This window comes from Triticum dicoccoides, chromosome 2B, assembly GCF_002162155.2.
Source record: "Triticum dicoccoides isolate Atlit2015 ecotype Zavitan chromosome 2B, WEW_v2.0, whole genome shotgun sequence".
Lineage (NCBI taxonomy): Eukaryota > Viridiplantae > Streptophyta > Magnoliopsida > Poales > Poaceae > Triticum > Triticum dicoccoides.
This window is the reverse complement of record NC_041383.1, coordinates 478,261,173-478,277,216: the sequence shown is the minus strand read 5'-3', so window position 1 is coordinate 478,277,216 and position 16,044 is coordinate 478,261,173. Positions and strand designations below refer to the sequence as shown.

The 16,044-nt window shown below is 45.9% G+C and overlaps 2 protein-coding genes across 2 annotated transcripts; both read left to right on the top strand.

The window, feature by feature from the left end:
- The first annotated feature begins 5,378 nt into the window (after positions 1-5,378).
- Positions 5,379-9,904, top strand: LOC119364342 (zinc finger CCCH domain-containing protein 28-like). Its single transcript, XM_037629801.1, has 9 exons — positions 5,379-5,813; positions 5,907-6,002; positions 6,449-6,494; positions 7,019-7,108; positions 7,324-7,449; positions 7,859-7,937; positions 8,125-8,219; positions 8,294-8,402; positions 9,506-9,904. Exons 1-8 carry the CDS (start codon positions 5,425-5,427, stop codon positions 8,384-8,386), a joined length of 1,014 nt encoding a protein of 337 aa, XP_037485698.1. The 5' UTR covers positions 5,379-5,424; the 3' UTR covers positions 8,387-8,402; positions 9,506-9,904.
- Positions 9,905-10,043: 139 nt separating this feature from the next.
- Positions 10,044-13,686, top strand: LOC119364343 (glycolipid transfer protein 3-like). Its single transcript, XM_037629802.1, has 6 exons — positions 10,044-11,026; positions 11,248-11,303; positions 12,621-12,751; positions 12,873-13,026; positions 13,131-13,274; positions 13,398-13,686. The coding sequence occupies exons 1-6, from the start codon at positions 10,693-10,695 to the stop codon at positions 13,431-13,433; spliced, it is 855 nt and encodes a 284-aa protein (XP_037485699.1). The 5' UTR covers positions 10,044-10,692; the 3' UTR covers positions 13,434-13,686.
- Positions 13,687-16,044: the final 2,358 nt, after the last annotated feature.

The following is a 16,044-nucleotide window of genomic DNA, read 5'->3' as shown; positions in this document are numbered from 1 at the left end:
AATGCTCCACGTCAGCTCTAATCGGTGTTTAGCCGCCGGCGTAACAGGGCACGGCGAGGTCGCTCGTCCGGCCAACTCCGGCGACGGGAGGTGGCGCGGCCGGGTGCGTTGGAACACCTGCAGCAGGGCGCGTACGATGGTGGTGGTGGCTGGAGCTGATGCGGGCTGTAGCGGCACCGGCGATGAGCTCGGCGGCGGCGATGCTTGGACTTGGCCGGGGCGCGGGGCTGCAGCTTGCTAGCGAGCAGGTTGAGCGGCGCAGGAGCACCAGGGGAGCTCCTGGAGCACTACCGCGTGCTCGGACGTGAGCAGATCGAGCTCAGGCCACGGCGGCGATGAGACACGACGGCAGAAGCTCTCGGCGATGGCGGGAATCGAGCTAGCAAACCAAATCCACCATGGGGTATGAGGGGAAAGGGAGAGGGGCTCACAGGGAGTCGTATGGAGGTCTCGTCAGGCTCGGGGACGAACTACGGACGACGAATCGAGCGGTGGCATCCGGCGGAGCAGAGCTCGGAGACGGCGATGGTGGCGTCGATGCGGGGCCTTCGGGCTCGCATCCTACGGTGGAGAGGTTAGTCAGGGCTTGGCGAAGCTTTTGGACAGCTGGTGGAAGCGAGACGACGACGGTGGCCAGCGCTGGGATTTGGACGGCGGCGACGGGCGCGTTTGGTCCGGGCGAGAGAGAGGGAGCAGAGGAGAGGAGGGCCATGGGGAAGAGTGAGAGGGTTCGAGGGGGGGTGTGCGTGGCGACGTTACAGGAGGCCAGGGGAAGCAGGCAACCAGGAGGTGGCGGGGCGCGTCGGCGCTCGCCACCGAGCTACTTTGGGGCGAGGGGGAGGAAGACGACACGGGGAGGTGGCGGTGGTGGGCTGGGCCAGGCCTCAGCCACAGTGCCGGGCCAGGTGGGCTGAGAGGTGAGCGCCATGTAGTCCTTCTGCTCTTTTTTTAATTTTTCTTCTGTTTGTTTTATTTAATTTCGTTTTGCCACTGTTTTGAATTTAAAATAATTCAAACAATGCCAAAAACTCCTCTGAATATTTTTATTTTGCTAGATGGACTTTTTCCAAAAGCTCATAAAATATTTCAGGGGTATTTGAAATTATATTCTAATTATATGAATATAATTCAAATTCAAATAGCTAATGATTTAAATTCAAAGTCCCAAAAATAAATCCTTAAAAATGTTCAATATTTTGGTTGGGACCAGAACCCTTGCCAAAAATTATCAAACATTTAAGAAGAGCATTTTGGAACAATGAATGAGATTTTTAGGGTTTTTGCCCTTCTTTTATTTAGGGTTTTGAGGCTTCCAATTTCCCTCAGTTCAAGTTTCAAAATTTTAAACATGATGCACAGATGGAAGCAAGCATAGATCAGGCCAGAACTAGGGATGTGACAATATACCCCATATTTTTATCCTTAATAGCAAAGATACATGTGTGCCTTGCTACCCCTTTTGTCACTTGGCGAGGACACCGCAAGATCGAATCCATCACAAAGCACCTCTTCCCATTGCAAGAAAAATCAATCTAATTGGCCTAACTAAACCAAAGATTCAGAGAAGAAATACGAGGCTATAACAATCATTCATATAAGAGATCAAATAGAACTCAAATAATATTCATGGATAGATCTGTTCATAAACTCGAACTTCATTGGATTCCAACAAACACACCGCAAAAAGTCATTACATCAAATAGATCTCCAAGAACATCGAGGAGAACATTGTATTGAGAATCAAAAAAGAGAGAAGAAACCATCTAGCTACTGCTTACGGACCCATAGGTCTATGGTGAACTACTCACGCATCATCGGAGGAGCACCAATGAGGATGATGAACCCCTCCGTGATCGTGTTCTTCTCCGGCAGAATGCCGGAATAGGACTCTAGATTGGATCTCGTGGTTCTGGAATTTGCGGCGGCTAGAATTGTGTTTCTCCCCTAGGATTTTTGGAATATCTAAGTATTTATAGAGCTGAGAGGCGGTGAAGGGGACCCCCATGGGCCCCGCCACCCATCAGGGCGCACTAGGGGCCTCTGGCGCGCCCTGGATTGGTGGTGGGCCCCATGAGACTCCCCCAGGTGCTTCCTTGGCTCCCAAGTTGTCTTCTGGTCCAAAAAAATCTCCAAAAAATTTCGTGGCATTTGGACTTCGTGTGGTACCGATATTCTGCGAAGTAAAAAACAAGGAAAAAACAACAACTATGACTGGGCATCCTATATACCTAAGAGATTCATCCCCACTATCCTATTTGTCTTAACATGCAACCTATCCACATCATCAAGTAGGTCCACCATTTAAAAACTCTTTCCCACTAACTCTTCATGCACATGCTCCTACTAACTCTTCATGCGCATGCAACTTATCACAAATAATCATTAATTATTTTTTGTGCACTCTCAAGCAACCACGTCATTCTAGGTTTCTCTTGCTATCCAACAGCGGGGCTCATGATTTATAAGCGACTTTATTATATAGAAAATCAAATTATGAGTTAACTCACATTTTTTTCTACCTGACCAACATTTTTTTATGAATGCACATCTGTATTTGCTTCATTGTTTTAGGTTTAGTCCAGGGTGGAGATGTCTCCATTGTCTCTACTCAATGTTGTTTTGTCAATAAATTAACAGAACAAAAATCACACTCATTTTTTATTTTTCATCTAATATTCTTAGATGTTTACACTAACCAATACTTCTTTCAAAAAATTGTCATCAAATTATACCATGTTTCATAAATTTTCTCATGCTTTAAAACATCATCAAATTATTTATTAATAGTTCCCGCAGCAACGCGCGGGAGATTATCTAGTTATGTCAATAGGTTAGTCCCAACAATTGATATAAAGTTGCTATAAAATGAATGTAAAACATTCAAGAGTGATAATATAACAGCATGGAACAATCAAAAATTATAGATGCGTTGGAGACATATAAATTTCTAATGCCATTTCATTTGTCTCATTTCAATAAACCTTTTTAAACTGAGCTCGAAAATACGATTAACATTTTTTGGGTAAAGAAACACGATTTTTGAAACTGCACTTAAACCGTGTAGATTTTGCGAATGTGTTCAACATAGATTATGATAGTCATGTCCATAGCTCTCCAACGATTTTATCGCAAACCCCGTTTAAACAATGTTTGCAAAAGTTCAAACTCTGCATAAGATGCAATTGAACTATTGCTGCTACGGCGAGTCGACTTGTTTCTAGAATAATATTCTCTCATTGTTATTAGAATAATCCTTTGGAGGATGCTCCCGGGCTGCCCTGCGCTCCTTCTCTCTCCATCTAGTTCAAAACTAGACGGTACATTGCTAGGCTGCTTCTCTCTCTAGTTTCTCTCGATGATCTTTGTTCTAGACAACGATGTGTCGTAATCACCACTTTGGTATGTGTGGTTACCGCAGAGGAGTCGTCTACTTTGACTCTCGATCGGTGAAGAAATTCTCATGGCTGGGAGGTATAACCTAGCTACGGGAATCGCCGGATTGTCACCAACACCTTCCTCCTCTCTGTGTTCTTGTTGGTGAGACTAGATTTATGACGTCATTTTCATAGTGTTCCTGGGTGTGATTGTATGGTAAATTTTGTTGTTTCGTAGTATGTTCCCATACAGTTCACTACTCCTCAAATATAAAAGATGTGTTATGTAGCAATTGAGGATGGGTGTTTGACTTGAAAGTTGTTCCCAGTGCGCATGAGTTATGACAAAGTGCGCATGAAAGACTAGTGTTGGTATGTGGGGCTAGCCTAGATCCCAGGCGCAATGGTCAGGAATCAGCGGGTTTGGTCAGGGCATTACAATTGGTATCGGAGTCGACCCTCACGATTACATAGATGTGTGCGGGTCAGTGATGCATACATGGGGCACGTGTGGATGTTGGCACTAGTGCTCACATATGTGTGCCAAGAGGGAACGCTCCCGCTGGGCGACAGGGACGATTGGTTCCTTTGTGTGTCCAGTGTTGCTTTTGTTTTTGGTTGATGTGTGCCAAGATGTGTGCTAACATATGTGTGCCAAGAGTTTGCACATGGGGGTTTACCCAGGTTCGGGTCCTCATGGCTCAGGTAATAGCCTACGGGTTGCTTTGTTTTTATTGACGTGGGAGCACCTTGTGCGCTGTGTAAGAGGATGATCATGGTGGCTACACCTTATAAATGGGATGAAAGTTAGGGTTTACAAAGTCCCTAGCCGACCTCATCGTAAAGGGCTTATTGTCTTGCACGACATGATTTATGTGAAACCCTAGACAATTGGTGTTTCTTCGGAGTTTCTAAGTTGTGTGATTGTTCCATGAGCTCATATGTGAGGGCTTGAAGCTCGCCTCAAGAGCTACCATACTAGAGAAAACTTGGGCATTCATTGACCAATGTTCTCAAAGACAAAGGTGATGCATTCATTGTCATGGTAGCAGTTGTTCCGAACCTTTTCAATGGAAATTAGTACTTTCCAAAAGTGTGAACTTGAGTGTACATCTTCGTCTCCATCACTTTTGGTTGTCTCTTAACACTAACTTTATTTGTTGTTATTACTTGCTTGTTTATTGCGTCTGTGTAGCTTGTTGTAACTCGTCATATATGGTGTATCACTTAATTGCATATCTAAATAACTTGCATTTCCGCGCTAGCCTCTAAAAGCAACTAAGAAAAAGATTAAATTTGGTAGTCGCCTATCCACTCTCCTCTAGTTGATATCTAGCGGATCTTTGATCCTTCAGTTTTTCTTTCTCGCAAGGGCGGTGTTTGTGCGAATGGCAGCGCTTTATCTTCGAGTTGGCCTTTCAGGCTTCGATGCTCCTTAAGATCGTCCATCGGGATGGAGTCGGTGGAGCTCTGACGTAGATTTCTAGTGCCTTCTTAGGGTGGCGACGATGTTAGGGTTTTCTTGTGGTGCGTGGGCGCAGACGACAGATTTGGTGTTAGGCGTTTCACATGGGCTAGATGACAATGATTAGTCTCTAAGACGCTTGTCCTTAGAGGCACATGCGCGAAGACTTCCCGACTGTCATTGACAAGATCAAGCCATCTCCGGCAGGGGAGCGACGACAAGGATGCTACGATGGCTCGTTTTAGCGGCGGTAGTGGTTGTTTGATGGTGCAGGGTCATCGATGTAATTTTTGTCATGTTTTGAGGTGCTTTGTACCTCTTACAAAACTTTATAATGAGATCTCGTTGTTTTTTCGCAAAAAATAATTATGTAAACGTAAGGATTTCAATCCTCTAAATTCCAATAAAGATCGTTCAATCGAAGGGGCGGATTATAACGATGGAACCAAAGACGATTTTCAAAATCCTGTCAGAAGAACAAGGTGGATTCAAAATAAAGTTTATTTAAACCTAGATCTTGTCACATCCGACTCCCGCAGCGCCCCCTCCTCTGTCGTCTGTCTCGCGGTCTTCTCCTCTCCCCCCATGGCCTCCGCCGAAATCCCCAACGCCGACACCGCGGACCCCAACCCTAGCCCCAACCCCGCCGCCCGTTCGCCGTCACCTCCGCTCCCGCCGCGCAAGCGCCGCCTCTCCCTCTCCCCTTCACGGTCCACCTCCCCCAGGCGCTCCGTGTCTCGCTCCCGCTCCCCCCGCGACCGCCGTAGCCGCAGCCGGAGCCGGAGCCGTAGCCGCAGCCGCAGCCGTAGCCGCAGTCGCAGTCGGAGCCGTAGTCCGCGCCAGCCCGAAGGTAAGCGGCGGCGGCAAAACGACCTCACCGTCGAGGCGTGCCGCGACTACCTGCGCGACAGGTGCACCCGCTCCGACCTCGAGTGCAAGTATGCGCACCCGCACCAATCCGTTTCCGTCGACCGGTAAAAGCGCGAGATCTTGCCTCCTCTGCCAATGTTAGCGGCATATTTTTTTTTTCTTCTGATTTGGGTTTTGTTGATTCGGGAATTCGGCAGGGACTCCAAGGTGACCGCATGCGCCGATTCGCTGAGGAACAACTGCTTCCGGGGCAGAACCTGCCGCTACTACCACCCGCCTCCTCATATACAGGAGTATGAGTTGATACTCCCTTGATTTTGTTCGATTCAATTTGCTTGATTTGCTTCACTTGTCCAGCTGTGGATGTCTGGCAATCTGGTTCCATGTTAAGTTGCAGGCTGATGCAATTTATGCTAGTTTGAAGTATATATCTCTGCAAAATCCTTCTATAGTCAAGTTTGCAAGTATTAGCAGCAGTATCATCACACGAGATTTTTCCATTTAGATAAGAGGATCAGATTGCCTGCTTGACATCATGTATTGTAACAATGTGCCTTCATCTGATGCAAATTGCTAATAGCCCTGTTGTCTGAGCTAGTTCTAAAGTTACAGTTTTGCAGTTTGGGCTTGCCAGCCCAATAAATTTGATCATGGTCCGCTCAGTTTTTCATATGGGTGATTACACTCGCTGTTGGATGCAACTTTCTGATTTCAGCCTTCTTTGGTTTATCCTGTACAGGTCCTTGCTGAGATCAATTGGTTTGGACGTCCCACCGGTGAAGACGGTAAGCTTTCCTTTCTGTCCTTCAATGTTTTTCTCTAATACATCATTTATTATGAGCTCTCCAGGTTTTTCTGAGTATTTAGCGTGCACTGCTAATGAAGAGCTGTTTAGCTAATGTTGTGTCTAGTCTGCACGTAGCATGCTAGATGTGGCAGCATGGGCTGGTAGTCCAGATTGTGCATTACGTCAGCTTGATGAGACCACAAGTTTGGATGAGGGGGAGATTCTTGGAAATAATTCACAATATCTGTATTTTTGTGAGACTCGGAAGCATGGTTTCCATATCAATGCTTTGTGTTGGTATGACCTTAAGGGAAAAGATAAAAAAAACCCAAATCAACAGTTCCTTAGCTGTCTCGTCCAAAACGGTGAAATGATCCTCTTCACTTCATTGGAGATGCATAGCATTCTGTATAGTTTTGTACAAGTTATTCTGATGTATTGGTCTTATGTGATGATGATTTTTCTTGTAAATTTACCATTCAGGACTGCTAACTGAGCATACTTCTTTTAAACATTTATCAGGTTTGCAGAGATTTCGCACGTGGGCGATGTTCAAGATCAGCAAATGAGTGCCGCTTCTTGCACCATTCATCTGTTCAAGAGTGTGCAATTGTAATATTTTCTGCCGTTAAAGATTGTATTACTAACTTGCCTAGCATAAAAATAACCACATAAAACTGTCCACATGTGAAATGTTTTTTTCCCTATTATTGTATACCTGGATACCCCTTCGTGTACTGAACCCCCAAAGCAAGAACAGAATTTCCCCTATTTAGCATTTTGTATATTTTGTACACAGATTGCTGATTAGATATTTTTCTTGACAGGTTTGCCAAGATTTCTTGCGTGGGAGGTGTGACCGTATATCATGTAGGTACACTCATGTTATAGCACAACCAATGCTACCCCCACCAATGAGGGATGTTCCCATGCAAATGCCATATCCTGAGATGGTAAAGTGTTTCTATGGAAGATATACTCTTACTCTTAAACAATGCTCTGTTGACAAGAAATTACACTTCCCTTCTCTCTCTCATAAAGAAATTATTTGGAATATATTATTTATCTGTTGACCAGTCAACAGATCCTTTGTTCCCATTTCATCTGCAGTAAGAAATGAGTTTGTAAATAAAGAACTGCTTAAAATTTTACTCCCTCCGTCCCAAAATTCTTGTGTCTTAAATTTGTCTAGATACGGATGTATCTAATACTAAAACGTGATTTGATACATCCCTATTTAGAAAAATCTAAGACAAGAATTTTGGGACGGAGGGAGTACATTATTAGGTGCGTTTTGTATTATATGTTTTGTAAGTTGACTATGGTTAGTATAATCCTATACTTCTTTTTTTGGTCCTCAAGGTTTACATGCCACCACCACCACCACCACTGGGAGTACCTATGATGGCTCCTCCTCTCTCGCCTCCTAGAGGTTTTGCTGGTAATTAACACATCTGCTATACCATTCACTATTGCTTTTTGGTGTTATTGGGAAAGAAAACACTAGGTTTGCTCTCTTGTTATCTGTGTTGAACCATATTTTGATCATAAGACGACTACATGACTTTTTTTAGTTCTCCTTTTTTGACACAGAACATAATTTTGATACTTCTCTTGTAAAAACACAGATAACAAGAGCACAGTGGAAGTTTGCAGGGACTACTTGAAGAAAATGTGCAATAGAGAATCATGTAGATTTGCACACCCTGATTCACAAACTGAGGTTTGTATGTTTTGCCATTTATTTATCTTAGTGTACGAGCTATCAGCCAATCCATTTTGCATCTTTTCTACTAGGTGGCACATGACAAGGTTGAAGTTTGCCGTGATTTTAAACGAGGAGAATGCACTCGACCTACATGCCGCTTTTACCACCCATCCTCAAGCTGAAGTTCTGTTAGATAAAGTAAAGTAACCCATATCCAGTGATTATTTTTTTCTTCTCCAAATCTGGAATCAGACTAGTAATATATGGCTGCTGAATACATAAGTAACATAACACAAGAGGCCATATACCTTAGAATACTTTATCTCTAGTTAACCTTTAACATTAATTCCTTTTGGATTTGTCCATTCAAAATAGCTGGAGCAATGCTAACTTTTTTTTAGGATTGCCACATTTTTTCTGTCAAATGTTCATGTCATATGAATAATCAAATGTGTGCTAGAGGGGCACCATTTGATACATTTGTATGTCCATGTGAATTAGGGGTGGCCATGCTAGAAATGTTTTGGTCTAAGATTGCAATTTTTGTCCATCAGATGGTCATCCATTTTTGCTAAGCTGACATGTGCTGTTCTAATGTTGTAATATGGGATTATTTTGGTCGTCTTTGATTCCATATCAGATGTCACTCAGTTTTATATGATCAACTATGTTCTGTAGCCAGATGAGCTCTTCCTTTTATGTTTCTCTTAGATGCATGAACTCCATAACAGCGACAAGTTACCTGTTAGATAGGTTTAGTGTTCTAGAGTATCATGCAAGTTTGTGGTGTTGGGACTAGGTTTGTATATTTCTGATGAATTATAGGTTCATATGTCTGATGAAATGGGCCTGTCATATGTTCAGCTAATGCATTTCCCCTCCATTCAATGAACTTTTTAAGTATTGTGGTAGATGAGTTATTCATTTATGGCCAAGAATTCTTGCAAGTGTTACTATGGTTGTGCTTGTAATAGTCTAAAGAGAAAATGAGTTATGTTTTTATATTGATCTTCCAGTGGTCCAGCATCCTAATAAATAGTGTGCTCTAACAGCTTCAAAGTTGTGCTCTGATAACCTAGTCATCTGGCATGAATCATGCCTAACTCAGTGTGTTTTAGTGTAAGATCTGGTGGAAGTTGACTACTATACTACATAAAACTCCATTGGCCAATGGGTCAGTCAGTGTGTAGCTTGCTGATTTTGCCTTTATTAAACAAGTTGAATGCTCAGAGTTATCATTGTTTAGTTTTTTAGTTTTAATTTAGCTCTGTTTAACAAGTGGATACTCCTTGTTTCCTCAGTCTTTCATGCCCCGCTCTGCTGCTGCTGCTGCCGCCGCTGCTGCTAATCCTGCTACCGCTGCGAAAGAGCTGCTGCGCTGGCTGTTATGATGCTAAGGTGCCATAGAGTATGAGACCGTCGCAAGTGCTATGTCTCTGGAAGGAAAACAAAACTTGTTACTATCGTGTGATGTTCAGATGGTTTGCTTGAACTTGACTCAGCTCCGAAGTAGTCTTCTTCACAATGGACTTTGCATGTGCGGTTGGTGTATTTGCGTTCATAAAGATGTTTTAGACTTTTTGCTGCGATTTGCTTTGGTGTTTTGCATAATTGAATCTTGTTTACCATCACTTGTAACCTTTTACACATTGTTGCTTCATCTTGTGCGCCGCCATCTAGTCTAGTTCAAATTTGAACCATCCTTGGATTTTCTGGTGCCAAAAATACATCCGGACGGGATTCAAACCTCCAATTATGTACCGAGTGAATGGAGGCTGCCAACATAGCCCAATGAAAATTGTTGATTTACCGTCGCGGCCGTGACTTCTTGAACCGTTTGTGGCCGTAGCGTTGCCCATTTTGCCAACTATGGCATATGCATCAGTCTGTCGCTTGTATATGCAGTATCTTGTAAAGATGGTGGGTGACACGGGCTGTTGCGTTTTGCGCGTCATTGTGAGGACCAGATAAGTTGTCTGGTTCGCCTGGCTTTTTGTCTCGTCTCGGGCGTCCGTTTTATCGGTCCAGTCTCCCCTCTATTTGTTTTGGCATTTGTGTTCAGGCATCGACATCATCATCATCATCGACATCATCATATACTACAGTATAAACTACTGTAAGTCGAGCCTAAGCTTATCGCGATGCAGAACTCTGACTGCTCTGTTTGCTCAGATCAGGGTGCCGGAGAATTTTACCGTGTAAAATTGAAGTTTTCTACCATTGCTTAAACAAAGGGCGTGTTTAGCACCCAATAGGAGAGGATTGAGTGTACCTGCAGGGCTTCCATGCCATTCTATTATTAGCTCTGCCAAAGTCTCGAGCTCTGCCACCGTCTCGTCTGGAGCGGATTGGGCAGCCACGGTGGTGTTTGACTTCGACCCTCTTTCATCTCTCCTCTCTTCCTCTCTCTCTCTCTCAAGTCTTAACCAGAGCAAGAAGCAGGCTTCGCCATGGCTTGCTGTTAAGAACTCAGGAGCAAGGGGCTTTGATGATGGTGGAGAGGGAGAAAGATGAGGGAGAAGCAATGGCCGTGAACGGGCCAGGGAAGGAAGAAGGAGAAGCAGAAGCTGCAGCGGCACCGGCAGCGACAGGAGAGAAGGGAGAGGGAGAGAGGAATGACGGAGAAAGAGACGAAGGCGAGGAGCGGAAGGAGGAAGAAGAGGCGGAGGAGAAGAAAGACAAGGTGGAGCCGGAAGAGTGGTCCGAGATAAGGCTGGCGATCGCGGAGCTGTCCCCGATCAGCCGGCGCGGCGGCAAGCTGTGCTCCTCGCCTCCCACGCTGCCCTTCCTCGGCCTCTCCCACCTCCTCCTCCGGCTCCTCAGTGAGTAGAAATGAGCAGTATGCTTCCATCTGATCCTGCGAGCTCTTGGTTGAGGATTTGTTTTGGTGTTCATTTGGCATCCGTTTCTTTCATCATTTCTTTTGGTTCCATCGGTTTCTTGACGTGCCTCTGTGCATATATCTTTGGCCTGTTGCTCTTCCGTCCATGTGGACGTGGTCCTTTGCTGTCGCTGATACTGCATCGCCTGCACGGGCTTGCAGATAAGATTGGTCCGACAATGGCAGTGCTGCGGCTCGACGTCCAACGGAACATCGAGGTAAATAAACTACTACCCTCACTCTCGGGGTTTTAAGTTCCGCGATCTATAACTAAATTGCTAGTAGTAGTAAAACTAAGCACGAACCAGTAGGCAGGGCGTCTCGATCACACCCCTACCTGAGACCAAAAATCCAAAAGACGATGGCAAGTCGAGTCCAAATCGCATCAAGATTTCTCCTCTAAAAACTGTTTGGTGCGTGTGTGGTCCACGTAATACCCTGCCTTTTCCCATCCATCTCGTCCCGTGCCGGCCACACGGCTAGGCGCCAGAAGTGATGAGTTCATCCTGTGGCCTGCTTATTTTACTTATTACTAGTATTATCTGAGCTAAGCCTGGTTATTACTAGTACCATTTTGAATCCATTGGTGGAACCAAAAGAGCACGCGTCTGCATCCTCCGCCGCGTCACCCGATCCTTCCTTGTCGCCGTCGTCTTACTGGGCATGAATGCTCTGGTCGAATCGACGCCAGATCATTCGGACCGCGATAGTCCGATCGGATCATGGGATGGATCGGGAGGCGCTGATCGATCAGATGGATCCGATTCCGTTGCATCCACCATTTGCACGTACGATGGTGAGCCGCTCCCAAGTTTTGCATCAGCACGAGGACGATGGGATTAGGCAAATATCTAGAAGGCAACTTTTGCTCTCGCAAGGGGTGACGAACGACCATGGATTAGGGGGTCGTGTGCCGCACACAGTCCGCCGGCCTTCAACTGCCCCGGTCACATCCGTCCTCCTTCACACGCTAGCTCTCTTGTCCGTTCCTTGTTGATGTTTCCCCTTCTTTGCTACTACTCCCTCCGTTTCAAAATAGATGACCCATCTTTGTACTAAAGTTAGTACAAAGTTGAGTCATCTATTTTGGAACGGAGGGAGTAGAAGGCTAGAAGCTACGGGTTTTGTTCCTAAACAATCCCAAGAAGATAAGAGATGGTTTTTTCTTCTTCTTCTAAAGGTAATGATGGCGATGGCAGGGCAACAGTTTTATCTGGGCATGAATAATTTGGATCGCACGGCTGCATAGACTCCCTATAATTGCTGACGACACGAAGTTACTGTAGTATTATATATTAGGTTGAAACTTCGGGATTATTCTTGTGTTTTTGGGTTTTTGCTGTACCACTACCACTAGCTGTAGCGATGCAGACAGATGGCTATGCAACACCTAATTCAGCATTGACTCATCTATGTTTATCTCCCCTTCTTAAAATGTTTTGATTCTTGTACTCGTACCATATTCCTATATCTGTAAATAGATGGATCGCTTCTTGTTTCCCTCAAGGAATATATAAGTATAATTCTTGTTGCAGAGGCTGCAGGAGCTATACTTGCAGGACCCATCCAAATACTCCACTCTGACGGCGATGGTCGAGAAAGAGGCTGACGACGGCACCGTGAGGAAGGCCGATAGCTGTGCAAGAGCTATTCTATGGCTCACTAGGTGAACCAACAAAAAGATACAAAGATTATTCTTATATTTGACGTTCTATATATCACCGTGCTATACTTGATTAATGCACCACTTCTCATGTTTTCATCTTCTCACTGTGCAATATCACCAGATCCATGGATTTCACTGTTGCACTGTTACAGAGACTGGAGGAGGAGGAGAAGGAGGAGGGTTCTGATCAGCAGAGTCTTGCACAGCTCGTAGAAGCTGCGTACATGGTCTCTCTCAAGCCATGGCATGGCTGGATTTCTTCCGCGGCATGCAAGGTTAGGGTTTGATCAGTTTGTTTTTCAGCTAGTGATTTTGTCGACACACTTGTCCCGATAACACCTGGTTGACTTGCACAATTTGTACAACTTTGTTGAAACAGATCGCATTGAAGCTCATCCCTGAGAGGGCGATCTTCGTCGGCTGGCTCATGGGGGAAAACCAGAGCTACAGCCTCCTCAAGGTCGAGATTGAGAAGCTCGTCCAGCTGCTCCAGCCCTTTCTCGACGACATCCATTCCATGCTGGTCAGCACTCCTTGTGGATATCAATCCCCGATTAATCCTTCCCCAGTGTTGCTACTGCTTAAATGTTAGCAGTATGAGTTATGGATAACCGTGATTAAGCATTTGTTGTCTGATGGTTCACAGGCCAAGTTCAGATTGGACAGGCTGAAGTCGACCTGAGGGCGAAGGCTAAGATGGTCTCAGTATCCAAATTCCACTTCTGTGAATACCCCTTGGTTTGTATGTGTACATGTTTCTCTTTTTTGAGCTGCCCGTGGTCGTGCGCCTCACTCTGTAAATAGGTCTTCATGTAGGGTAGGACTAAGATTTGTAGCGCTCCTTGCGGGCAGCCGGGTACGAGTTCTGCCCAGTCAATGTACTTGACCATCTTTCTAGCTTCAGTCAATTGCACTTGCCACCGTTGAACTGGACACTAACTGCCAAGAACTTGGCCTTGTTTGTAGAGGTCTGCTTCAGTACATTGACATGCTCTGAACTAAGGGAGGTTTAGAGATGCACCAAATTCAGAGATCACTAGGAATTAGCTCCAAATTCAGAGGGGACTTGCTAGGGTTTTTATTGCTCAAAGAGGAAACTAAAACCCGACCAACGCCAGTGGTGGTCCTATTACAACTCGATGCCTCTCTCGACTGGGACCCAAAGACTATACTTGACCAGTGCTAGGCGTACGATAAATACTTGTACGACTTTATACGACACTACTCAGTCACCCTCCGATCAAAACTCTGCATCAGCGGCATTCGTGGGATCACTGGGTCGGACTGGATCGTACATTTTAAAGTCGTACGCAAAGCAATTCCGTATATAGCTGGTGTCATTTTGACATTCCCTGCTTTGTTTTGCTATGGTAGTATTTGGCTCCTTCTCCGTGTCATATAGAACATTCAAAATGAGAAGCTAAAGGTAGAGACCAAATTTAATGAGTTGGGAGACATGTGCAAAACGGAGGGGGTGAGCTTGGGGCTCATGAGCTATTCAAATAGTCTAAGGAAAGGTAAAAGTAAAAGAGACAAAGCTGAAAACAGCATGAGAGAAATAGTAAATGCTGCGAAAGAGGTAACTAAATGCCTGTTGTTGGATGAAGATCCTACGCTATCCACGTCGTCTCTTAAGTGGCTTGTGTACTAGTTCGCCCACTTCATCCTAGCCTTCGAGCATGGAATTGATGACCTTTTAGCTCCCAATGATTAAGGATTTAGTTAGGTCTTACAATGCCCCCCTCCCCCCCCTTATATGATCAGTCTTGTACTCAAGGCTGAAAGGAGGGAAAACCCTTCTAAATAAGTGTCGAGTCCTCCCATGTAGCATCCTCAATAGGAATATTGAGGACGGAGTTGAGTTTCCAAACACGGGAAGCCCATTCGCCCCCCCCCCCCGGCGGGCGATGGCCGAACCCCGGGTGCGCAGTGGGGGCGCGGGGGCTCCTCGCGGCGGCGGCCTGGCTCGTTGAGTGGTTCCCGCGGGCCTCGGGTGCCTTAGCCGCAGTGGTGCGAGGGCTTGGCCGATGATGCCCGCTAGGCCCAGATCTGGGCCCTTTGGGCCCCACCTGGGCTCGGGCGGGCTGGCGGCTCTCTGCACAACGACGAGGCTCTCTGGAGGTCGAGGTAGGGTGGCAGCGGTCTTCGGGCGGCGGCGACGTAGGCAGCTGACGTGCTGCAGCGTGGCAAAGGGACCTTGCGGGCCCATCTGGGCTAGTGGTGGCCTGGGCCCGACCGGGCCAGTGGTGGCCTGGTGTGTCCTGGATGCCGCGTCTGGTCGGCTTCTACTCCGGTGATGGAGGTAGTCCCCTCCCGCCCGGTTGCTTTGGTGATGCCCCTGGGTCTGTTGTTCCCTTCTTCCTCCTCTCGGCCTCAGGTTGGCGACGAGGTGGATTCTAGGACCGTGGTGGCGCACGTTGGTGGGCGGTTGGTTTGGTGGAGCACTCGGATCGGCCGAGGTGGCGAGGCTAGGGGGTCGGGAGAAATCCCTGTCGGCTCATCCGGCATCGAGGTGGTGACGCCCGCGAGCGCTGCCTTCCTTCCTGAAGGGCTTCGGGTATAACCACCTCCTCACTGCCCCTTGCGTACCGGGGGAAATCCTAGGACTTGTCCGAGCAGCGTCGTCGTCGTCGCTTCTTTCCTTCTTGAAGGTGTTGCTCGGTACACAACGCTTCGGTGTGCTTGGCACGTGGTGGGAAATCTCCGGGGGCGCGATGGTTGCCGGTCTTCTTCGAAGCTGCCGGTGTCGGCATTTGTTTCTCTTTCATGTTCTTGTTTTCTTTGGGCTTGGTTGTGCCGCGGCCCCAGCATGCTTGTTGTATCATCAATAGGAATATTGAGCCATTTGATGAACATTGGACTATTGGAACAAAAATATCCACACGAGGTCTTGGAATGACTTCGATGTCAAGAACTACTTATTTTTCTAGTTTGATTTTGCTTTTATCATTTACTCCCTATGTCCGGAAATACTTTTCCGAGAAATAGATAAAAAATAAATGTATCTAGAAATAAAATACATCTAGATACATCCATTTCTCCGACAAGTATTTCCGGACAGAGAAAGTACTAGTGATAGATGGGGAGTAGGAACATCATGAGTACCAGTGCATCTAATCCCCTTGATGGATTTTGTTAATTAATGACAATATATCTTAAAGAACTAATGTTTTGTAACTAGCTTATCTTAGGAAAGTTCCAATACGCTGCACCAACAAAGATGAAGGGTGACTGCCACAAATTTGCATGAAGACAAGTGTTGGCCAAGCCAAGGGCTAAGCTTTTATAGGGAA